The 26,468-nt window shown below is 40.6% G+C and overlaps 1 protein-coding gene across 1 annotated transcript; it reads left to right on the top strand.

The window, feature by feature from the left end:
- The first annotated feature begins 551 nt into the window (after nucleotides 1–551).
- Nucleotides 552–9,661, top strand: gdf5 (growth differentiation factor 5). The gene is made up of 2 exons (XM_023324638.1): nucleotides 552–1,535; nucleotides 8,271–9,661. Exons 1-2 carry the CDS (start codon nucleotides 869–871, stop codon nucleotides 9,176–9,178), a joined length of 1,575 nt encoding a protein of 524 aa, XP_023180406.1. The 5' UTR covers nucleotides 552–868; the 3' UTR covers nucleotides 9,179–9,661.
- The last annotated feature ends 16,807 nt before the right edge of the window (nucleotides 9,662–26,468 follow it).

Below are 26,468 nucleotides of genomic sequence, written 5' to 3'. Positions count from 1 at the left end.
CCAGGGGCCCTTGAAGGGCCCTTCGGGGCCTCTGAGATGTTGCTCACATCACTTTAGAGCAGTTAAAACAGTTCGCCTTCAACGCCATAAAGCACTCTCCTCTCCTCTGGTGTTTGCGCGTTGAGGGGGTCACTCTGTGCCATTTCGTGCTGCAGTCTCAGTGAGTCATCGGTGGAAAAGAGGGAGGAAGATTTGGGGTGAAATATTGCTGTTAAATGAGTCTGGACAGCATGACATCACGGGGTAATTAAAACCGCTTTCTGGAATTCCGTCCCCAATTCCTGCGCTCAGGTTTGCTGCAGGATTTCTGGAGCACCTGCAGGTTGGCTTGCTGGTGTGTGTGTGTGTGTGTGTGTGTGTGTGTGTGTGTGTGTGTGTGTGTGTGTGTGTGTGTGTGTGTGTGTGTGAGGGAGAAAGAGGTTGTGTGTGTGTGAAATATTTTCACTGGACGGAGTTCAAACTTTTGGAGGAAAAGAGAAAAAACGGAGGCAGCGGCATTACGCCATTCTTGCCTCTCATGGAAGAAAAAAAAGTGGGATTTAAAGAAGTTTCTTCCAGAAATCCAGCAGAGCAGCTCTTCTGGCGCTGGCGGGGCTTCCACTGCATTCTGCTTCCTCAACATGACAGAGGACAGAATACAGTCTGCAGGACTTTTATAGGATCGGTTTGATTTGCGTTGATTTGAGTTTTTTTCGCTGTTTCTGATCGGATAAGAAGTTTTTCCTGCAGCGCGCAGAGTCTGACATGAGGATGAAAGCCTCCACATCTCTGCGCTCTGCTTCGCTTCCAGCCCAGCAGCTGCGCTGATCCTGAAGTGACTTTGTGCTCTGTACCATGACGGCCTGCCGGCGCGCTTCAGGGCTTTAGGATGAACGTTGTGACACGTCTCTCTCTGCTGCTCAGCTGCTGGACTCTCTTCTACCTGCATCCTGTCCGCGGCTCCCTCAGCCGGAGCGGACCCGCAGAGCGCACAGGAGGAACCCACCGTGGATCCGCTCACCCCTCAGGGAGGCAGCCGGTCCCCGCTGCAGGGAGCTGGAAACCCCACGCAGGACCCCCGCTGATTACAGCCGAGACAATCCCGTTGAGAGGAAAACAGACTGCGGGAGGGAACCCTGAACATCCGCATCCTCACCATCATCAGCAGCTGGAGCAGCCGACCGGAGCGCTGGACCTGGGGCGCAAAGAGGCTGCGCGCTCCTGGCCTCCCGCTGCGGATGCACGCCTCAAACCGCACGCCCCCGCACATGCGGGAGGAGGTGTCGGAGTTGGAGATTCACCGGGGAAACCTGGGGGAAAGGTCGCCGCCAGGGCGAGCGCAGCGGCGGCTGCGGCGCGCGGCGGCTTTCCTCCGGCGGCGCAGCGCGGAGCCGCCGCCAGGAGGCAGAAACTGGGCGACAAGCAGCCGCTGGTGACCCCGCACGACTACATGCTGTCCCTGTACTGGTCCCTGAGCAGCGGGAACCTGAACAGCAGCGCGCTGCATGAGGCCGGCCTGGCCAACACCATCACCAGCTTCGTGGACAGAGGACACGGTGAGTATCCCAAGAAACCACAGAAGATCTGCTTCAACTGTGTTAATGTGAAATAACCGTGACCACTTAATAAAGAATGAAATAACGAGATATTAACGTGCTTTAAATGATTAGGTCAGGGATGCCCAAAGTGCGGCAGGGGCCCATTTTTACCTTCACAATGATTCAAAAACAGCACAGATTTATTTCAACAGACTGAGGCTGGTGATGCAAACTAAAGAGAATTTCACTGATCAAAAAAAGATGTAAAATAATATTAAAAAAATAAAATGTAATCAACACCACAAATTATTAATCTTTTAAACACCTTTTTGCTTTCATTTTAATGTTACAGTAAATAGCAAAACAAACATCCACAAACCTTTACTGAAAGGTAGAATTAAACTCATTTATGAGAGAATGTTTTAAACAACAATCCGTGGCCTACAATGACTCTAAAATAATTTGCAGATAATTTCTGTATAAAAATTAATCTATAAAATGTAATAATTTAATTAGAATATTTTGTTTTTAGTTTGCTTCTTCGATAGAATTGTTTTTGCATTTTTCATAGGAAGACAGATACAGTTTTTGTGGCCCATGACTATTTTGAACTTCACAGTTGTGGCTCCTGATTTAATAAGTTTTGCACTCCTGCATTAGGTAGTTTTGTTTTAATCCAATAAAACATTAGATGGATGTTGCCTGAATCATGTTTGGGGGAGTGAAAACTCTGGAGCTTCAGAACCGTGCATTCGATCAGATCTAAAACAAGACAGTGATAGATCTCTGGAGGAAGAGAGGATGGATGGGTGTGGAGTGAGCGGGGTCAACCTGCAATCTGCAGGTCACCAGAGGGGGCGGTGCTGGGTGTGTGAGAGGAAGAGAGAAAAGGATCCTCATGATTTTCTGCAGCCTGCTCTGCAGGGCAGAATGACAAATGGAGACATGAAAAGTCTCTTTTCCCTCCTTACGTCCTCTGCTTTGTTTTTACAAACCATTCCCAGAGAGAGCGCCACTTTTCTGCAGACAGCCTCCTCCAGGGATGATGTTTCAATTTCCATCCAGTTATTTTATCCATTTACAGTTTTGAAATTATTTAGTGAAGAATTGTGCTAATGTAATTCCTCCTTAAAAGTGTTCATGTCACATGAAACCAGACGAGTTGAAGCAAAATGTCAGATATCTGAGTGCATGTCTGCCTAAAACACAGGCACTGACTCCAGGGCACAGCAGAACAAGTAAGAGCCGCAACAATGATCAGGTGACCCAGAGTTTTTTACGAGATCACTGTTTTGTAGGTATACAGCAATAAAACCCATGTGTGTTCGGGCTTTTTCTGCTGATAGACTTTATTATAATTTCAACTGGTCATTTACCAACGCGTGTTTCTGTGAACAAAGTGCATGATGGTGCCTGGAGGCATGGCCTGAGGTATGAAGGGATAGAATGATTATCTATATCTATAGACAGATTGAATATTGGCATAATGAAGAAACTGAGTCACAGGTGTTAGCTTGACAGCATAAAGTTAAGCAAAGTCAAGTTTATTTGTACAAAACATTTCAGTAGCAAGGCAGTGCACCATAAGACGCTGATGTAGTAATCAATTAAAGATAAATGCATGGATGAGTTTCTCTGATGCTGAGGCATTAATCTTTTAATCCTGGAAATGTTATTCAGCTGATAGAAGGCCGACTTTGTAACTGTCTTTATGTGGCTCTGAAGGGTCAGGTCAAAGTTCATCTTGATGTCAAGTTTTCAGCTGGAAGAATTGAATCTTTCTTCTTTGGGTTCAAAGTTTTGTTTCTGTTTAGCTGAAGAAAGTTTTGGCAAATTTATCTGTTCTAAACACCTGTTCTGTGATTGGATGAGTCCAGAGTCACCTGGTGACATCATAACCAGGTACCAATTTAAGTGATCAGAAGTCGGGAAAACTCTGTGATCGATGGTTTTTCTTTTCCTGCACGACGTGGCGCTTTGGCACTGCAAAGCATCCAGAGCTCTGGGAAGCAAGAAGCATTAAAATTAGTGTCCAGGTCAGAGATGATGTTCATGAGGGAATTTTGTTATTGATCGAAGATCTCTTTGCTCTTCCACCAAGTTGTCAGATGTGTGAATTGTAATCTGTTAAAATGACAGATTACAATTCTGTCAGATTTTTGCATCACGTTTAAAAAAATGGTCAAATGCAGAAAATACGAGCAGCGATATGATTAACAGATAATTCTGGTTATTGTCTCAGTTACTAGAATAAAGTTGTGGTTAGTTATGAACCACCTGGAGGCATTTAAAATATAAGCTATGATTCTGGATTCCTTTTGCAAATGTTGGTACTTGTTAGAACCTCAGAATGTATTTAATGGAAGCATTTTGTTTGCAGAGTCTGAAACCAGACTTCCCAGTGCTTCCATGGAGCAATCCTGGGAATATGGATGTAGGTGTGTGTGTGTGTGTGTTTGTTCTGATCCAGTTGTGGACGTACTGCAGACTTTACCCATCTGTGAGTTGCAGCTGTGCTTTTCCAACATCTGGTGGGCTCTCAGTGATATCCGTCTCCAGGAGGGTAAATAAACGCTCCTCCAGGCCCCCTTTAGTGTCGTGTTGTTTTTACCGTGTAAAACTGTTTGAAACAATGTTTAAATGACCAAAGTTTAATATTTTTGCTGCTGCTGGAAGGTTTATGTTTCCAGCACTTAATGCACTTGTAATTTGGCCTGTATTTGTTCAGCGAGTCCTCAGCAGGATGCCGTCGACCTCGACCACATATTTACACAACCATTACAGATTCCCTTTCCTTTTTATAGTCTTCCTTCATTTCACTTTTCATTCCTCCTTTGTGTTACTGTTTTAAATTGTTATTATTTATTTTTCTTTCTTCCTTTTTCCCTCTGCTGTTTTATTGTTGTTTTTTACCCCCTCGGTGTCTTTGAAAAGCTCTCTTGGATCCCTAAAGAGCAACAGTAAAAGCATTTCAGAGCAAACCATTTTGAGGAGCTCATCTATTAATTGTGTAAGTCCAACTAAATCAGATTCCCAACCTCTATCTGCCTGGATTTAACCACTTTGGCTGTAATTCACACAGCAATAAGCCTGATGCTGCAGCCTGGAGACAGAATTGGGGAGGTACTGAACATCTTCTCATCCAGAATATCTCGGCTAATAAGATAAGACTATTTCACATTTTTACCACCAAACTAATAATGTGCAGAAGTACAAAATTACAAGGAAACCAAACAACCAGCAACATCCCTGTGGTGCATTGGAAGCTATGCAGCCAGTACCACACAAGATTTTATTATAATTTGCTGTAGTTTTCTTTTCTTGCCTCATTTAAATTCATTATGAGACACAACAGACGTCATTAAAATAAACCAGAGCCATCCCTGAAAGCAGCAGGATTCACATCAAATCTACCCACTGTCAGAAGAAAAATTTATATTTAGAAAACCCATCAGTGCTCTTTACGTAGCATCAGCTACATTAGCTATTCAAACAAAAAGTGGAATCCAAGCTCAGTTTTTGATAACCAGCTCTCTCTGAGTGTTAACTGCAGCTCTGATCAGTCTAACGGCCCACCCACCCTCCGCTCGCCTGAAGCCTGTGACAGGTGAAATCTGAGGCCAAGAACGTTATTTAGAAAGCTCAAATTATCTCCAGGAAAACCTTTTCCATGTGGGCTCAGTGCCTGAAATAGTTTGGATTTTCTTTCGTACATTAAAGGATGTAAAGTCTTAGGTGATAACAAAGACCACACCTGAGAGCTCAGCAGCTTGTAAACATTTTCGCAGCTTGCAAACATTTTCAACCTTTCTGCTTTAAAAGTATGTGAGACTTTGTGAAATCAAATTCCTCTCAGCTTTAATCAGGCCGTCTGTAGAGAAGTGCCAACATTTCTTTCATTTTCTGTGTGTATGTGTGTTTGCTGTTGATGGTTTGTTTCCTCTGTAGCAGATGCTGGTTTGCTGTCAGTGGGGAATAGCTGCAGGTCTGTAATAGCAGGCCTGTTTGTGGTCAGATGTGGTCTCCCTGTCTGGTTCTAATGTACTTTTTACCGCTCTGGTGGTGCTGGATGGGAGGAGGGGTGTCGTGAGAAGGAATAAACTGTATGAGGATCCAGAGGTTCTTTTGAGGACTGTGATGAGTTTCAGGACATCTTGGAAGAGAAAGGACATCACATTGTTGCAGTCTGAAGGCTCAGGCTTGGTTTCAGGGTTTGGTTTGGGGTCCGGTTTTGGTTTAGTGTGACAGACCTCAGAAAGTCTCACATGAGCCAAGGTCCTCAAAATACTACAATTACAAACACGCGTGTTTGGGTGTGTTTTAGATTATCTCTATGCTGGGTTTCATTTGGATGACCTTTGCTGGTTTCTACCATTGAAAGGAAACAAAACATCTCATAGTGCTCTCCACGTTTCTACAACTTTATGTGGAAAACTAACTCATTAGCCTTTACTGGCACAAAAAGGAAAAATATCTATAGCAGGTGTCCTGAACTCCAGCCCTCAAGGGACGGAGTTCAGTTCAACTTGTAGATCTATTTCTGCTTCAATACATCTGAGTCACATAATCACGTCAGGAGCAGGACTGAGCACAAAGGAGGTGATTGAGTCGTTTCAGGTACAGGGACACATCTACAAGTTGCATGACACCACACTGCAAAAACACAAGTAGTTTTAGTCTAATTTCTAGTGGAATTACCTCAATACACTTGAAATAAGACAAAGCTAACTTACAAGTAATTTTTCATCTAGACATAGTAGCCTGTTTAAGTATTTCCATACTATTGATGAATAAGTATTTGATTATTTCACTTATTACAAGACATTTTGCCATGTTATAAGTAAAATAATCTGACAATGGCGTTAGTATTTTTTCCATCATTAAGGAAGCTCTTATTTTTTGCTGAAAAGTTACTGGTAAATCAATTTTGACTTATTTAAAGTGTACTAAGATATTTGCACTAGAAATTAAACAAAAAAATACTTAAGATTTTGTGTTTTTGTAGTGAAAACCTCTACGCACAGATTTGAGGATCCCTAATCTACAGAAACAAAAATTGTCAGCAAAATTTTTCTTCATCTAGAATATATTTTTCTCAACTTGGAAACGCTAAATAAATATTTGATTGATATTCAGAAACACACTTTTGAGAGTACCGTAATTCAAACAAATTATTAAGTTATTTTACACTGTGCATAATTTAAAGGGGGGAAATTATGTAAATTAGATTTTTTTTAGATTTATATAATTTTATAATGCTTTCCTATCATCAAAACATACCTGGAGTGTTGCTTTGATTGCTTCCGGCATGTTAGTCAACCATCTCAGTTATAGGTTGTTTGTATATAAAAAAAGGCCATTGATGAAACATTTGAGTTTTTCAGTGGAATTATCTCTGGTTTTTCTAGTATGAAGCGTAAAATCTGAGAAGAATAAATAATCTCACGTTCTTTTCCCAATTAGTTTTTAAAGATATGCACATTAAATGTGATCCTAAATGGTATTCCTCTCTGACACAATGAGACACTGTTCAGGTTTTATGATCTGACTCACCGAGGAACCATTTTCATTCCTCTATGCCACTTCTGAGTTTCCTGTGGTGCAATAACAGAGTTGATACAAAAACATTTGTTTGCAGTGACTGATTAGTCCTGCTGTTTGTTTTGTGAATCAGATGCTGCAGATGCAACAGAAGTGGAAAACCTGATCTCAGAAATGTGACAAAATAACTACTGAGCAGTAAATTTTCTGCTGCTTCCTTTCACTATGACAATATTTTACAAAGGTCAGTCAGTGTTGTGCTTTATAAATACAGGATTAAAAAGAAATGTTTCTATTTTGACGTCTGATAGGACTGGGACTTTAATCTGTTAATGTCGATTAATTAATTACATAGATTTCAATCAGTTAAAAAAACTTTAGGCATTTTTTTTTTTACATACAAAAGTATTGAATGGAACCTTTATAATCACAAGTTTCCGGTACGCCAGTAACTCTGACGCACAAGGGAATTTCGTTAACAACAGCGATGGAGGACAACGTTTCTTCTCTTGGCCAACTGGGGGTTAATTTCTGCTTTGAACTGATTGGATGCTGGAAAAGACAATGGTTGCTTTCAAGTTATGCTAAAAAGGAGTTAGCATATTAGCAAAGCTATTCAAGCCTAAAATAGCATCTGGATGCTGAGCATGTTGCTAATAGCATCCACAGTCCACATTGCTAAAGAAGTTCCATGTTTATTTATTCAAAAATTTAGCAGCAAAAATTGTTTTGGAATTGAAAATGTTGCTTATTGTGGCAATTAAATGTGATTAATTGGAGACCATGCAATTAACTTGATTAAACATTAAACATCACTTATCAAAGATGAAATAACTGTAAACAATCTTTTCCTGTTTTTATTTTTCATTCTTTGTTTTCAGTTAACTGAACAACAGAGTGGCTGTCCACTTCACATCAGTTTTTGATTTTCTGTTATTTGTTTACAAATGATAGAAATATTGATGATCATTTTTTGACATTCTTGTTCAACACAAGGCCAAAAATTCAGAAATTTAGGGAATCATCATGCAAAGCTGTTTTCAAATTAATGCACAAAGTGGAAACAGTTGTATGAAACACGTAATAAATTGAATTAATTAGACATATGTCCAGCTGGGAGAGTTTCTTCAAACAGATGTTGTTTATTAAACTAAATCTGCAGTGTGGGAAACTGCCGATGTGACCTTTTTAACACTGTTTTGTCTCTGGCAGATGATCGAGGGCCCATGCTGCGACGTCAGAAGTACCAGTTCAACATCAGCTCTCTGGAGCGGGATGGGCTCCTGGGGGCCGAGCTCCGCATCCTGAGGAAGCTGGTTTCTGTGGCGGCGGCTGATGGAGGCTCGGTGCCCTGGTTGAAGCTGTACAGCTGCGCTTCAGGCCGGCAGAAAGCGGCTCTGCTCCAATCCAGGACGGTGGATGACCTCCTGGGCGGATTCAGCAACAAGTGGGAAGTGTTTGACATTTATAAAGTCTTCAAGGGATTCAAGAGCCAGCAGCTGTGCTTGGAGCTGGAGGCCCTGGAGCACCGAGGAGGCCGTCCGCTGGACCTGCGGACTCTGGGCTTCGCTCGACCCGGCAGAACCAACAAGGAGAAGGCATTCCTCCTGGCGTTTGGGAAAAGCAAGAAGCGAGATCTCTTTTACAACGAGATCAAAGCACGTTCGGGTCACGACAACAAAACCGTCTACGAGTATCTGTTCAACCAGCGACGGATGAGGCGAGCTCCTCCGCCAAGAGGCGCCAAGAAACCCCTTCGGGTCCCCTCTCAGATCCTCCTGCAGCACCAGGCGGCCAAGTCCAGGCCGCGCTGCCACCGCCGGCGACTCCATGTCAACTTCAAGGACATGGGCTGGGACGACTGGATCATCGCGCCGCTGGAGTACGACGCCTACCACTGCGACGGCGCCTGTGACTTCCCCATACGCTCGCACCTGGAGCCCACCAACCACGCCATCATCCAGACCCTGATCAACTCCATGGACCCGGACACGACCCCGCCCACCTGCTGCGTCCCGACGCGCCTCAGCTCCATCAGCATCCTCTACATCGACTCGGCCAACAATGTCGTCTACAAGCAGTACGAGGAGATGGTGGTGGAGTCCTGCGGCTGCAGGTAGCAGCCACAGAAAATGGACTCCGTTTGTTCCAAGTTCTCTGAAATCTACAAAGCAAATCATCACAGAGCAAAAGACACGCTGCTTTATGGGGCCCGTTTGTAAAGTTACACTGTCAAAAATTAACAGCAATAATTCGGATAATTTAGTTTGTCATGAGAAAAAAGATTTCAAAGTCATATTTTGACCATGTTATTCCTCCATTTATAAATATCACAGTTTTAAACTAAATATTTAATTGGCAAGCTAAATATTTAGTTTGGAGCTAAATAGTTTTGCTTCCTAACTGAATGATTAGCTTTAAGCTAAGTGTTGAGGTACAAACTAAATATTTAGCTTTAATCTAAATGTTATGTTTGCTATTTAAATATTTAGTTAGCAACCTAACTAAATAGTTACTTTTAAGCTGGCCTACAGCTGAATGTTTAGTTTATTTCGAATTAAATATTTAGTTAGTAGGTTAAATGTTTAGCTTGCAAACTAAATATTTCCTTTGAAGCTAGTTAAAGCTAAATATTTTGCTTGCTTCAAACTAAATATTTAGTCAGTAAGCTAAATAGTTAGTAAGCTAACTCAGTAGTCAATATTGAACTTGAAAGTGTGACTTTTATAAATAAATGACTAACATCGTAAAAATATGACTTTGTTTGCTATGATTGGTTGTTATTATTATTGTTAACTTTAGAGTGAGTAAGTTTACGAAGGGCCTTCCATACTGCTGTGCCACAGACATGGCTCCCCACTCCAGTGGGCTTTCACACTGCATACCAAAGGCTGCAAAGGCTAAACACAAGAAGATAAACTGATGGAAATTGTGCTCTTAAACACAGACTCACTTAAACTGTTGACGTTGTCAGGATGTGTCTGAGAGACGGCCCAAAACAAAAACAGAAAAGACTCTCCTCAGATCCGTATCTGCATCCTGATTGGTGGAAAACGTTCTGCAGGAACATTAAGTGAATTATACTCAGAACCGCCCCCTTTTTTCCAGCACTTATCTGATGGAGTCATTTGTATTCCTTAACCAAGATGTCCTTTTTTCTGTAAAGCATGTGAAGAATCCCTGATGTATAAATGCCAAACAGTGATGAAGTGCTAATCTGACCTGCTCCAAATGTGGAAAAATTGTTTAGACTAGTCTTCAATAAAAAATTCCAAAGTGACTGAGCTTCGGACTGGTATCAGTGGGAACCTCTGACCCCCTCCCCATCAGGAATGATCCACAGACTGAACTATTGGAAGAATCTGAGCGTTTCAGATGCCAGAAGTACAGTCAAACACAAGAATGCCTTTTTTATTGATAACGTTCATGTTTCACTGGGGTTGAACAAGTTCCTACAGTTTCTGGTTAATCTGCATAATTAACATCCTTAAAAAGGCCAACAATGTTAAAATAAACCAGCACTGTAAAACCTAAATGAATAAAATCTGTTTAAAAATGACAGATTTCTGTTTCCTGCCAGTGATGATTGGTGATTAAAGAACAAACTGGAAAAGGATGAGGATTTTAATTGGTGCTGCTGATTTCACTTTGTCACTTGTTGTTGGTGTGTTTTAATTATTTAAATGGATAGTTCTTTAAAAAAAGAAAAAAATATGTATCAATATTGAACTTTTGAGTTTGACTTTTTTATCGGGAGCCCAAGCCTGCCATCATTTCTGTTCTCCTCCAAACCCACAGCCAAAAACAGGAAAAGCTCTGATCACTGCAGATAAACCAACACCTACTGAACCTCGTTTCAGAGACAGACTAGTTCCTGTTTTAACACGTTTTGAAATATTTAAAGTTTAGTGATGTCTAAGGATGTTTTTCCAGCAGAAAGTCTGATTGCGGAACCAGAACTCCATCATCTGCTCCACCTCCAGCTGCTGTGGTTCAGGAGTCAAACCAACCTGTTCCCCTCCTGGCCTGTGGGGGCGCTGCACCAAGAACCACTGAAGGAAACGACACAAAAACCTCTGAAGACACTGAGAGCAACTTCCTTCTTCACCAGGTGGAAACAAGATGGAGGCGCCAGATTTTAGCGGTTGGAGGATTTCTCTTTAGTCTTTGGCTGAAGACCAGGAGCCATTTCTGCTGCTAACGCTAGGCTAGCACGTTAGTTTGGTTGTATTTACCCAGAATCCCCTGTGCTGTAGTCCACTTCCTGCTTTTGGAGCGGTATCCAGTGTGCTTGTCCTGCACATACAGTATATACATTCAAACCAAACCAGACATATTTTCTACACACTCTGACTTTAAGGCTGCATTCACATCAGCCCTGTTTAGTCTGCTTTAATCAAAGTTTTATTTGTTTGGATAGTGAACGCGTGATCAAAACTCTGATGTGGACCAAAGAAAGCAAACTAGTCTGCCTAAAAACCCCTGCTCTGGTCGCTTGAAGTGAACTCTGATTTGGTTTGAAAACGTGTGTGAACACCAAGCGGGCCTGAGACTGCTCCCAAAGCAGGAAGTGGACTACAGTGCAACATTTGTCTGCCTCCCATCCCCCCTGGTTTAGAGGGGAACAGCAGTGTGAAAGTGAACCGCAGCAGCTGGAAATGGAACAAATGATGCATTTTTGTCCCAATTCGAATTGAGTCTACCAGACTATCAGGTGTAAAAACATCCTAATAAAAATGTTTCCTTCTTGTTGTTAAGAGAAGCCCGCCGGCAGTGAGCACACCTGTCCGTCTGTCCGGGTCGGGGCCAGGAGCCAACGAGACGCGGTGATGTCATCGTTTCCTCTAATCAAAGCCGAGGCTCCAGTTGGACCTTTCATTCCTCACATGGAACCTGACAGGTAGAAGCTGAGCAGAACTGGACCGGGAGACTCTCAATAGTTCTGGTTGCGTTTGGATCCTGTGAGCGTCTCGTTTCTGTTCAGGATGCTTCGCTGCAGCTCTGCATCATTAACACGTAATAAAAAGTGTTTGGTGCAGCTGCAGCAGTTTCTCCTGATTGTGTTTATGGCAGCTTGGTCTTAAATGAAACCCATTTATTAGTTGGAAGGATGTGATCTATGGAGCTTTGGGGGTCAACAATCGGCTCCTTCTCTCCGGTTCCAGGAAGGAAAACGTTTTCCTAAATTTAGCTTAACTCAGCAAATACAAGATACAGATAAGACACGGTTTGTTTTTATCTGAAACACAAAAATACACAGCAAACATAAAGTTTAGTTACTGATGTGAGGCTAACTAAACAATACAGTAAAACAAATTGTTCTCAAATCATTTTTATTGCCTAATAAAAATTATTATTTTTATTAACGTTTTAGTTGCCTAGTCATTGACTGCTTGGGATTCTTTTTGTGATCATGTGAGGCGAATTTTCTCTTGGTAGAGTTGTCACACTTGTCTGCAAAACAAGCCCACATCATCAACCTTCCACCACCGTGTTTTATAGTCAGTAGTTGTTTGAGCTGATTTGCTGAGACACATCTCTTCTCGAGTTTCATTCTCGAGTTTTCATTATTCTAGAAACTTTAAGTTTTATTCAGATGTAACTGCTTCAACCTCCCAAAGAAGCCATGCTTTGGCCTGACCTTTGACCTGTAAGCAGCTAATTGATAATTTCTTTGAGTTTCTTGCTGAATCTCCAGGGAAGGTTGACAGCTGATGAGATGTTTTCCTCTTGGAAATAATCTTTTCTGCTGAAAGGTGGTTTAAAGATGACCTTTGACCCTTCCCAGGTTAATTATCAGCAGCCGTTGCTTCTTCATTGCATTCTATTTAAACATCCTGCAATATTAAGCTGATCACTGTTAATGATCAGTCAATAAATACATTTTATGCAGAAAATCAAGAAGTGAAATGTTTGTATTAAGGTTTTTTTTATTCCAAACTGTTCAAAGAGCCGATGACACAGTCACAGAAAAGTCACGCTGAAGACAAACACCCCGCAGAAAGCAGAGTTAATGTGAGCTACTGTCAGGCTGCAGCTGGAGGAGCTGAGCAGCAGAGTTCTGGCAAACCGGACCGAGACCGCCTGGATTTAATTATCACAGATTTCCACACATTAGTCCATGTGAGACACAGCCAGTGGATTATGCAAACAGCTGATTTAAATCTGTACGTATGATTTATGGTGACTGATATTTCCTATGATTTATGACGGTGTAAATAGGGGGTTGGCTCAACAGGAAATGAAGCATAATTGGGAAATTGACTTTGTGGTATGGTTCCTTTTCTCCTTGCTTTGATGGAAAACGATTGTTAAAGAGAAAACAGGGTGACTGGGAGGCTGTTGGTGGGTTCAGCATCAACGTCCGCCATATTTAGAACCCTGCTTTGTCTTCACTTAACATCTGCCTCCTGGTCTGAGGGCAAACATGCTTGTTAATTGTTTTTAAGTTTTATGTTTTTATCCCTTTCTAACACTCCACCTTCAGCACCTCATCACAGCAATGCTCCTCCATGTTTCTGATGAGGGAATAACATTATAACATTTTGCATAATGACCTTTAAACTGTAACTAACCCACCTGTGAAACATAGCACCGCCCCCTGACAGTGAACAAAGAAAAGTGGGTGGGGCCAATAAGCATTGAGGGGCGGGGCCAGGAGAGGGAAAGAATGGAGGCGGTTAATTAGGGGGTCTGGTCAAATCTAACAACTTTTTTGTTCTTTTAGACTTTTAAGGCAAAATATAAAAACACCAGTTGCCCTGCAGCAATTGAGTGAGTTGACTAGTCTGACACAGTAACGCTATCAATCAAAACTCACCAACTCCTGACTCGCCACCAGGGGGCGTGCCTGGGTGAGACGGTTTTATAGAGCTGTTGCATGTTATTGTTGACATTTGGAAAATTTGCTAAATGATTCTTTAACTTGCCCTCCATAACTGCAATAGAATAGCTAACAAAACCTGTTGGAACCAATAAATGCAGTACCACCCTTTAGTGCCAAATATTACTTAATTAAAAAATTTTACACAAAAATGTTACAGCTTGGACAAAAACACAAAGATAGAACTCTTGACAACAAATTTATACAGTTAATCGTTTTAAAAGTTAATCTGGAGGTTAGTTAATCTTTAATGAATTACAACTACAGCAAATTCTGTGGTGTCAAAAATCTAAGACATAGAGCAGCCATGATGAACGACAGCTCTGTAGGTGCAGTGGCGCCTCCTCCCAGTTTCGGCTGTGAAGAGCTACAGCAGCTGTCATCGGAGCTTAAAGAGAAAAGCAAACTGCTTACCGGTTCCACTGCAGGGGCCAAAGTAAACCTGCTGCCCTCAAAAACACTGACCTGATGGACTGAGGCGCTGCGCTGCAACAAGCTGTTCAAACAGAAAACCTTGTAGAAATGACGCTACATAAACACCGCCTGGTTTACAATACATGTTTTCTCAAGGTACTTTACCGATTCGTTCACAGAAATATAAATATAAAATAGTAATAATACTGAATGCTGTTTATTTTTTATGAGTTTTAATTAAATATTGTCATACCGACGTTGCCATGTTGTTTACGCTGCAGTGCATTATGGGTAAATGGCGTATGTTTGGTCCGATTGCGCTAGCTTCATCCAGCTAAAACAGGGCGGAGTAACTCTTTTCAGAGTTGGAAGAAGAAACTGATGGTATTTTGCTGCTGCCTTCAGCTTCATGAATGAAACAATGAATGACCCCTACCTCTGGTCCGACTGTGTGATCCGGTAAGTGGTTCTGTAGCTCTGTGTTCGGTCCGGTAACAGCTGTTTAGGGTCCGGTGTCGGTCCCTGGTTTCACATTCAGTATGGCCGCAGTACCCTTAGCTCTGTTAGCATTTCAAGAGCTTCCAGCGCTGCCTATCTCTGATGAAGAAATGTAAATCTCAGCTGTACACAAGCAGCCTTATTTTGTCATGGATAATTGGAGAGTAGTAGGAGAAAGTAGCAGAGGGAGAATTGGTCAGCTAGCCAAAGCATTAGCTTGAGTAAAAAGCAAAGTTTTAAGCCTAGTCTCCCATTTTTACGTTTGGACTTCCTTTTGGAAACCAGGAAACGACTGTAGCTTCAGCTTAATGCCTTCAAAACCTTTACGCTGGTGTAATTGTGACGCTAACGGTGTTTCAACCGAGTCAAAGTCAGGTCAGCTTGTGGTGAAGCTGTTGAAAGGCCAATAACGGAGCGGAGCAGCAGCCTCTTTCTTCCATGCATCTTGTAATCAGATTACTCCGCGGTTTGCCTCGTCAAGCCCAGAAATCAGCGGCTAAGCAGAAACATGGGCTGTTTATGAGTTTCAGGTTTCAAGTGTTTCTGTTTGTGGCTGGGAATTGTGGCAAAGCGTCAGGCCAGATCGGAGCGAACAGCATCAAGAGCCCGGCTGAAGAGGCCTATTGTGTTTTCCTACTGGGTCGTAATCAGAACCAGATGCCCTCCCCCGTCAGCGCTGGGGGGGGGGCGCTTGTTTAACTGGACCTACCTTCATCGAACACAACTTTAATGGCCGCCCCATTACACCACTTAACAAGGCGCTTCCCCACAGAGGAACGGTGCGCCTTCGGTCCACAAATCCACCTCCAGGAGAAGAGACTGGATCCTCTCGGTTCACAGAAATAAACAGTCAGGTTTAGGAAATCCTCCATCGGAAGCTTCCTCTCAGGCTTCAGGTGCGTTTTATCAGTCCTGGGAGATCCAACAAATTATTACTTGTTATTTAGCATAGCAGAGCCCAGAAATGCAGAGTTACTGCTGCAGGTTACAAAGCTTCTCAAAATAAAAACCTGCAGAGTTTTTATTTTGAGAGAACAAAAGTGTTTCCGCTAGTTTACTACGAGGAACAGTTTGTAAAGTTACACAGTCAACAATTAACAGCAATAATTTGGGTTATTTAGCTTCATGGAGAGAAAAACGTCAGTTTCAAACTAAATATTTAGTTTAATATCTTCTGGTTGGGTCAAACTTCCAGACTTTTCAGGTCTTCTGGTTCTGGTTCTGCTCTGCATCCAGAACCAGAGCCAAACATGGAGAAGCAGCATTCAGCTTCTATACACCACAGATCTGGAACAAACTTCCAGAGAACTGCAAAACAGCCGAAACACTGAGTTCCTTTAAATCCAGACTAAAACCCACCTGGTTAGCGCTGCTTCAGAACCATAACAACTGGACCATTGACCAACACATTTGATGTGTGACGATGATTTTGATGATGGGGTTTGACAAAATGTAACGTTTGTTTCTGGTTTTTCATAATGTTGGTGACTGCATGACGTTTTAATGACTTTTTATTTTTGTGTACTTTGAACTGCCTTATTGCTGATGTGCTTTACAATAAACTTGACTTATTCCTGAATGATGTTGAAGAAATGATGGAGGTGAAATGTTTTGATAAGTAGAACAGCGACTGCTGAGGTGAACTGTGTTAATTGACTTGAACAGTCTTGTAGTTTATAATCTGGAGCCTTTGGCCTTCAGATTATCCCAGAATCCCGATAATCGTCCGTTCCTTTCCGTCGTTTGACCTTCCTTCTCCACCAGCATGTCTCTCTCCAAACCTGCTTTCATCAGGTTTTCATGGCTATCAGATCTGGCTTGGACAATCTGAACATTGTTTCACTTTTTTAGTAAAAGCACTTGTGTTTTTTTTTCCCTGACAGATGTTGGTGAGGAATTTCATCACGAAGCCGTGCCAGTTGCTGCTGAAAAGGAGAAGCGTTGCAGTTTCTTCTGGCACGTAGAGTGTGATGCCTCGCCTCTCAGCAGTCTGCAGCTTCCCAGCGTGCAGGAGCTGGTATTTGCATATTATTCCAGTTTCTTTTCATATGGTGCTGATATCTGCGGCTTGGACATGGTGGGTTTTTGAAGCTCGCAGTCTGAATGTGCAGCCAGAGGGGGTGTTTTTTCTGGACACGTAGAGCAGCCGAGGACATTTTAATCTCCAACTTTAAATCATAAGTAAGTGCTGGGCTGATGATTCACCCGCCTTCATCTCCAGGAATAAAAAGCTCTTAGTCTGAGTTTTTCTGAGGAGACAGAACTGTCCCAGCACCCGTTCAGGATTCATGTTGGTCCATCGTGGAGGTGATGAAGAGATGTCGTCTTCCTCCTCATGTTTCTCTGCTGCTTCAACAACCTGCTGTCCAAACCAACCAGTCAGGCTTGTTGGTGTGGGACATTTCAGCAACAAGGCATTCAAAGTGCTTTATATCATAAAAACTACAAATAGAAAGTTATAAAACAAGCAATAAACATTTGCATAATATTTGACAAAAGAATATTTTGTCAAATTAAAAGATGGAAATAAGCAACTCAAGAGAAAAATAAACATGGTTGTGAATTTGAGTTGGGTGAGTTTAAGTTTTGAGTAAAACATCTCGACAAAGTTGTTTTTATCTTAAATTTGAAAAGGTTTCATATATTGTAATAATATATTTTTATTATTTTATTATTAATATTTTTCAAATATTATTATCAAAATCATTAACACACATCATGTCTCTCTCCAAACCTGCTTTCATCAGGTTTTCATTGCTATGATCAGATTGTCCAAGCCAAGATATGTAGATAAATGATCCACATACTATTAACCACAATCAGCTCTAACCTGGAGGTTTTTAGCCCTGATTTAAAGGAACTCAGTGTTTCTGCAGTTTTGGAGTTTTCTGGAAGTTTGTTCCAAGATTATTATAGTTAGCAAAATAACAAAGAATAAATCCGAGAACATTTTCATTAATTAAAATGAATAGAAATGGTAATTTATAGAGAAAAAAGGTAACTATATCATGGCTTTATAAAACTAACTAGAACATGCTGAAATTATAGATATAATGTCCTTAGTTTTTATGTTAATGAATCTATTTATTAGCCTTTAAAAGTAATATAAAATAGATATTTTCCTCCACACATCTAGTGTAAGTCAGTTGTTGACATTTCCAATAATCCTCAAAAATTGGGACAAAACAACAGAGTCAGTTGTTCAATAACATTTGAATAAATTTTTGAAAATTTGGTGCTCTAAAATTAACCAAAGTATGAAAAAACTATAACTAATATAAAACCAAACAATATTTAACAAATCTAAACTAGCAAACCAACTCTGAAAACAAATAAAAAGTAAAAGTTAAAGGTAATTTTATTTATATAGCACATTTTCAGCAACAAGACAATACAAAGTGCTTTACAGGATTTAAAAGGAAATACAAACCAAAAGAAAGTACAGTCCAGTATTTTGACCTCTGTTCTGTTTTGTAATTTTCTGCTTGGTTGGTATTTTACTGATTAGTTTTTGTCTGGCTTTTTGGGATGTTTAGTCTTTTTTCTAATCTTAACTCATATTTCTACATGTTTACTCTTTAATACTCTTTACTGGGTCAGGCATTTTTTGCTTTTTGAAGACATGTTCCGTTGAAACTTTCCTTCTTTCCTAACAAACCTGAGGTTACCGCTGCATCGTGGTGATGCTTCCCTTTCACCTGCAGTCCTGAATGCATTGCTCATGTTTAGTTAAAGTAAAGTGGATCACTTCCCGGGCCACACACGGTGCTGGATGGACGCTGCAGAGTCACGCTGTGCTCCGTTATCACTGCCAGGTGTTGAAACCAGGAGATATCTGCTCTGGTGTTTCATCAATCACAACAACTTTCCTCAAACTAAACACACCTCCAGCTCCACAGACATGTAAAACATTCTGACCATCTGTTTCTTTTGGCTCCTGGAGCCAGATTCATTTTTCACTTTTATGAATATGAAAACATGAGGTTTAGTCACAAAACAGCAAAATTAAACGCAAGAATTTTTTTTTTTTAAAGATTTGAAGGATTTTTTTCATACTTTGCTGCCTGTTACTCTTATCTCTTCATGTCTCAGGAGATTAAAATGTGTTTTAATGTGAATATTTGAGGCAGAAAGCAGATAAACAGTCAGTTTAACTGGCTGCAACATTATGGGATGTTTCTGATCTGCAGGATGGCAGGATAACCAAATTTCATTTATACATCTGGACTGTTTAGTTTTTATCCAACAGATTCATTTTTAATATATTTGCACCAAGACAAATGTTAAATATTAAATATTGGGCCGTTTATAACCTAAGCTAATATGCAACATCTGTCGCTTTCTGAATAAAAACTATGGAAACAAGATTCAGGTTTTAAATGCAAAAACACAACAGAGTAAAAACATAAATTAAAACCCAACAGAACAATAATGGATCTGAAAGTCAACAGGAAAAGAAATGTGACAAATATTTATGACCACAGATCCAGGATTTACTGTCAGAAATGTTTCTGACGGAGGATCTGAACACGGTGATGGATCAGTCAGGATCAGGTTTATGGCGACTTTAGGAGGAAAACAGATTATTAAGAGCAAGAGGAGGAGAAGATCTGGCAACATACTAATTAAACTGGGAGGTATTTAAGATGTGGCAGTGATTACTGGATGAGGATCAAATGAGAGGAACCAAATCACTGCAGAGAACTGAGGGAAAACATATTAAATAGAAAAGGAATCAATAAATAAACACAAGTGAGGTGAAGAACAGAAAAAACTCAGGATGTTATGATTTCTTGATCATTTCTGAGTTCTGCATTATTGTTTAGAAATTGTTCCCACATTAGTTCATATTTAGTTTATTAGTTTATTCTTAGTGCATTTAGATTTAGTTTTTATTGTTTTCCTCTTTGGTTTGTAGTTTCTTTGTATCCAAGTTCAGCTTCTGTTGAGACAATTATTCACTTTCCCTCTTCACAGCTGTTAATTACCCCCCTAATTAACTCACCTGTCTCCACCACAGCTTCAGTGTGTAAGGTTACTGGTTCCCATTAATCTTTACTGGTTCTTCCCAACACTTTGCTCTTTTTGCCACTTTCCCTGAAACCAAACTGTTTAAAGAAAACAGGAAGCAGAACCCACAAGTAAACGACCCACCAGAGAGAAACTGAATCTTTAAACAATAATGCAGCTAAGGAAAAAAAAAATAAAACCAAAGACTGAAAGATCATGAAATCTTCAGCTGATTGAAACGCAGCAGCAGCTTCATAGTTTTATGTCTGATTTGTTTATAAATGCTGATGTTGTGTAGATGAAAAGTTACGCACATGAAATTCATAATTATTTTCCCTCCATCTGAATGAGTGAAGCGTGTTTGTATTCCTCATGCTGATGGTATATTTGCACTTTGCCGGAGTAACAGGACCATTTCCAGCCGTATTTACTCGGTGACACCTTTAGTGTTTCCTTCTTCCTGCTGCTCTTCCCAAACTCCGCCTTTAATCCATCAGTTGGCTGTAAATCAGAAACGCGGAGCTTTTTATTTAGATGAAAATGTTCCAGATAATTACTCCTGAACTCTGCAGCTCTCCAGCTGTCAGAACCAAGCGGACCCACCAACACGTCCTCGCACCTTGTTTCCATTCACACCGCAGGCGCTGCGGGCGCATTAACTGCCTCCAGTCGCAACATTTGGCTGACGCTCGACTCCATTTGTCTGTTTCCTCTCATTTTCATGCAGAAGCGTCTCACTGTGAGATAAGTGTGTGCATACCTGGAGCAGCCAGACGATAACAAACTGCTTCCTGATGGAGCTGCCCAGGTTTTATGCATCTTCTGGTGTTTCCTTCCTTCTTCTTCTAACCACCAAGAAGGTCATCGTTCGAGTATCCCCACACGGAGCGCTTAATGCAGTTAGTGAAAAGCTCCGTTCCAGGTGGTTTATCCCTGGTTCCTCTCAGTTAGACTGAAAACAAACACTGGGAATGCTTCATGGAGAGGCCAGGAGTTCTGGGAAGCCGCAGGAAGCTTGGGGTGAAGGTTTTCTATCATCCCATCCTGATCTGAGCGGCTCCTCGAAGAAAGGCAGGTTCAGTTCTACAGAACCGATCCGAAGGGTTTTAATCGACAGAAAAACAAAAGAAATATGTTAAACTCAAGATGTGAAAGGCAGAAAGAAATGTTTTGAACAGTTCATGAATCAGATTCTGCAGTAAGCAGTCCTGTGTCCAGTTTTGATTTAAAGGAACATTCAGAGCCACATAAAGCCGGTTCCAGAGTGGATCTTCTACCAGCTGCAGAACATTTCCAGGACCAGAGGACTAAAGTTTCAGATCAGAGAAACTCATCCAGGCTTTAGTTTCTCTTTAGTGGCTTTGATTCCTGCAGCAGCGTCTTCACAGGTCTGATTGACAACCCAACGGTCCAGAACGCTGCAGCTGGAGTTCTGACTAGAACCAGGGGGATAGAGACACCACCCAGTTCTATATCAACTAGTTCTATGGTCCTTCACTGAGAGACTTTAAACTACTGCTGGTAGTTTATAAATCACTGAAAGGATTCAACTAAACGCTGCCGCGCCATGTTCGGTTCTGGTTCTGGGAACGCTGACTCAGCGGGTCTGCATGGTTCATTCTGGATCAGAAACCCGTTTGTGTAAAACAGAACGGTGACCCATAATGGAAGAAAAAAGCTGGAAATGTTTGTGTTTGATTCGTTGGTGTGTTCTCGTGTTTCCGCCTGTGACAGACTCGTGTTAGAGCGTCTATTTTAGGTTTTTCTTTGGCTTTTGATGTGCAGCATCTCATGTTTCTCTTTGTCACTATGTGTGTCTCAGTCTGGTGGTTTTTCTTCATCCAGCTGTGTGAAGGAACACGTTATTGAAGCCGCGTTTTTCTGAACATGAGCGGCCAAGAAGCTGCCTCCTCCTCATGTAACCAACACCTGCAGGAGCAGACAACCACAGCTCAGCGACTGCAGGTCCAGGAAAAGTTTGAATTGACCCAAAATACAAACTATGAGGAGTAACTTTGACACATGAACTCCTTTGTTCTGTTGTTTTATTGATGAGCTCACTCAGATAACAAAGACTTTGGTTTTATTACAGCAGATCACTGTCAGGCACAGACTCTTCAGGCCAAAAGAGTCTTTTCAAGATGTTTGGCTCTGGAGAACTTCCTCAGGACAGAGTTTAGGACATTTTTCTTCATTCTTCTATAATCTAATGGATTTTTGTTACAATTAATCTTTTTATTTCAAAGAAACTCCTAAATCCCCTGTCTGATTTACCCTACTCGTCATTTGATCAATAAATATTTATTAAATCACCTAAATTCTGTTTTATTCTCCCTGTAGTTTTGAACCAGAAAATTTTTTATGTGTTTTTTTATCTGCACATATTTTGGATGGATAAAAAAAATGTAACGTTAAAAGCAGAGACAGCTCATAAGAGCAACATCTAAACTCTTTTCTCAGGAATTCAGCCAATGTGAGGTTTTCTTTAAGATCTGAATCAAACCGTCTGAGGAAGAAGTTTGGAAAACAAAGACGTCCACATTCAGAAAATAAAGTAAAATCTCTTGGAACTAAATCATGACTTTCCCCTAAAGCCGCTCCCGAGTAGGCCGGGCTTGTTGCTCCAGCACCTGAATAAAAGTCTCATCTGATTGGCTGGTACACGATGAGCACTAAAACTAAATTACGAAAATATCCAACTGTTTCATCACTGCCATGATTTTTAATGATTTAAATCAATCTCACACACATGATTTTAATTGAATCTCTTACTTAATGGAAGCACTGCAATCACAACAAGAAATTTTCAGCAAAATATAGACAAATATTTGCATATTTGTAATGGAAGCACAGCTGCTGCATCCAAAATGCTCAGTGTTTGTCAAACATTTCTCCAGAAGACATGTGGCTTTTTCATGTGGGCAGCTGCTAATTTAAGTTCAGTTTCATTTCAGAGCAGAAGTTTTGTTCTTGGTTGGCACCTATTGAGTTTTAAAAACTTTGAATAAGGAGACATTAATCGTTTGATTTCTCTCTGGAAATTTATTTGGTAAATCAGAATCTGGTCCAGGCTGGAAAAGATCCAGGGGCCTCATGCATAAAGCCTGCTGCGCACAAAAAATGTGCGGCGCCATATTTTACTCATAAGTCGGCATGTACAAAAATTTACTTTGCGTCAAAGTTTGCGTAAATATACGCACACTTTTTCGCTGGCGTGAAAATGTGCGGCAGCCACGCAAACTTTATCTGTGGACAATATCAAACTACAAAGCGTCAAAAATCACCTAAATAGACTGAAATCTGACGACATTCCGTGTTATCTAGACCAGTGGTTTTCAAACTTTTATCAGTGATGTACCCCCTTAAAAATATATTTTTAGTCAAGTACCCCCTGACACGGGCAAAACATTTTTGGAATAAAACAGAGGTACAGTGCTGTAAATACCCTGTAAATACTGAATATAACATTCAGTGCATGAACACACATTTATATTTTATCGAACTTTTTACAAAATAATTTTTCCCAAGACTTATTATGGAGGTGCCTACTGATTTTTTTAAAGCTATTTTGAAAAGCTTCACGTACCCCCTGCAGTACCTCCACGTACCCCCAGGGGTACGCGTACCCCCATTTGAGAACCACTGATCTAGACCAAGAAGCATCAAACCCGATGGTTTTCATGATTTTAATATTTTATTGTTTAAACGTAAACGGTGAAACTGAACCGCATTTATCCTCAGACAATAAGCCAACACGCACACAAAATAAAGAAAATAAAAATAAAAGTATGTGAAAACCCCGCTTGAATGTAAATAGTACTTTTTCTCTGTTTTTGTCTCATAAAGATGTAACGCATCGGTCTGTGCGCCGAAGCGCATGAAATGCATCTATGGGGTCATTTCATTCTCACTAAAAGAAGAAAACATGGTTGGATCAGCAGAGTAACTCAAACCTGCTGATTAAAAATAATCAACAGGTTTGATTGTTTTTAAGGTGATCAAGGTGTGTTTACAATCACACGTATAGCTGCGCAAAGTTGAGCCGCGTAATTGTGGAGCTTTGGCTCTGGTGGAGAACGTCGCCAATGGAAGGATTCAGAGGGAGCGATTGATCAGAGATCATATTGATCTGCTGGGAAATGTTGATGATGGTTTATGAGCGTTTAGATTAACTGATCATCCTGGAGCTCTGAGCAAAATTAAAAAAGCCGTGCGGTACCGGTACCGGTCCAGCTGCAGTCGCCCGATTTGTGAATGCGCCTTCTGGACATAAATCATTCTAGTATTTAGAATAAACGTCCACATTCCCACTCAGAGACTCTCTGACTCGCTGTCTGTTTTTAAATCGCGGCTGAAGGCGCTGCTGTTCAAACAGGCATTTACAGGATTTCTTTATTTTTTATTTTTTTGTATTTAAAATGTATTTTTATTTTTGTGAGGTGACATTATATGTCCTCAAAGCATCATTTAAATAAAAATAAATAATAATTATTATTATAAATACTTCAATAAATTCTGCTTCGACTAGGACGTTGCCATGGTTACTGCTTCACGTGGTGGCAGACTTCCGGGTATTTATACTAATTTACTTTAAGATGTATTTATGGCGGCATCAGGGCGGACCAGCAGCGGCTCTATTTCAGGCAAATGAGGATTTATAAAGCAAAGGTGCGTACGCAGCTTTATGCATCCGATTCTTCTACATTTTTCCATACGCCAAGTTTTAGTGTGAAAACTGCGGACTCTTTTATGCATGAGGCCCCAGATGACTCAGCTGGTTGTATTTATCTGAACCACTGAGTCACAGGTCGGCCTGTTGTAGTAACTAATAAATCAATTAATCACATGATACAACAAGCTCAGTAATTTGCTCTTGCATTATTTTGCCATTACAATTATATTACTTGAAAATGGTTTCAAGACAACAGTATTGTCTTTTATCGCAATAACTTCTGGGACAATTTATCGCCTGGCAACATTAGTTATTATGGCAGAACCTAGTCACAGATGATTCTCAAAATATTCCAGTAAGAAAAGTATTCATATCCTTCTGAATTGTAATTTTTCTTCCTCACCACACCCTCCCAGTCCATGCTGGTGTAAAACTGTCTCTGTGCTGGACGGTGCGTCTCTGAGAGCTGTCCAGCCTCCAGCATGGACGCCTCTGAAGCGGAACCTCCTTACCAAAGGCGCTTCCAGAAACGGAGACGGTTCACACCCACGCAGCGTTAGCTTTGGCCCGAACGTCCAGCCTGTCTCCCATTCTTACCCCGTTCCTAAACAGTGGTACTCGGACATGAAACCGCCGGGAGCGGCCACGCCGGGATGCACGCAGTAAAAGCACATAAATAAGCGCGCTAAATAAATATCACCACAGGGTGGCCTGCAAATATTATGAGAGACTGGTTTCCACTGAAGTAGGACAAGTGGGATATATATATATATATATATATATATATATATATATATATATATATATATATATATATATATATATAGTGACATCATTCGTGTGTGTCTGTGTGCTGGTTTATGTTTCTATTGAGGACGTTTTCTGTTAAAAGTCACCAGTCACCTGAAGACAGTTAGGTTTATGGGGACCAACGTCCGTTTCCAAGGCGATGAACCCCTTTTCACATTTAGGGATTAGATTTCAGTCAAGGTGGAGTTAGGCATAAACACAGTTACAAATATGGGCAGAAATATGAACCAGTGTGTGTTGAGTCAGGTTTGTATTTCTATGTTTTTTGTTTTTTTTTACAACAATCTGCTGAATACCAGATTACAGATTATTAATTTTTTTATGATCTCTGTTTTCTGCGGCAGGTGAATGGAGGCAGATTTAGAGCAAAAATCCACTTTTGCTTTTCAACATCAGCTATAAAACTGCTTTAGCTACTTTAGCTTCTAATTCGCTAATAGCAGCGTTAATGTTTTATACTAATGCTAACTTTAAAAAAATTAGTGCGCTTAGCTTGCCTTAAATTAAGTTTTCTGGATAAATTCTAAACTTTCAGTTGAATGTGTCAAAGTTTTCTATTCATGCTTTTATTTTGAATTGGGTGAAAATAGTTTACACAGCAGTTCTGTTTCCTTTACTCATGTTCTCTTTTTTTCCCCAAAAAACTTTATTTCAAACAAGAGACATACAGCAACAAAATAAAATACAAACAGACAGTAGAGAACAGGTCGATAGAAACATAAATACAATGTCTATAATAGAACATGTCAGTTTTTTCACAATTAAATTGGTGTTTCAGGGTTGTAGTCTCTACTTTCAATGGTTTTAGCATATTTTAAGAATTGTAAGCACGTATTAATAAAGGATATTGAAATCTGGAAATTAGGTTTTGTTGCAGATGTTTAGAGAATATATTTATATATTTACTGTAAATGTTTAAAAAGCTAAAAACATGTAAAAGCTCTGTATTTCTAAGGTCACATTTATCCATCCTAAGTAATTTCCAAATTGTTTTGACAATTTTTTTTTGTGATATCCTTTCACAATATTGTTTTATAACAAAAATCCTAAAATAGATTCTCCTCATGTTCTCCACCCGTGATGTGGTGCAGCAAATGACGTTTATTCTCTGCCCAGAATGCAT

Source organism: Xiphophorus maculatus, chromosome 20 (assembly GCF_002775205.1).
Source record: "Xiphophorus maculatus strain JP 163 A chromosome 20, X_maculatus-5.0-male, whole genome shotgun sequence".
In the NCBI taxonomy this organism is placed as follows: Eukaryota; Metazoa; Chordata; class Actinopteri; order Cyprinodontiformes; family Poeciliidae; genus Xiphophorus; species Xiphophorus maculatus.
The sequence above is the reverse complement of the archived record's forward strand: the minus strand, read 5'-3'. Positions and strand labels throughout refer to the sequence as shown.

Coding starts and splice junctions, on each gene's coding strand:
- gdf5 (XM_023324638.1), top strand. CDS start 869: ATGAACGTTGTGACACGTCTCTCTCTGCTGCTCAGCTGCTGGACTCTC. Junction 1,536..8,270: donor CTTCGTGGACAGAGGACACG/GTGAGTATCCCA, acceptor TGTCTCTGGCAG/ATGATCGAGGGCCCATGCTG.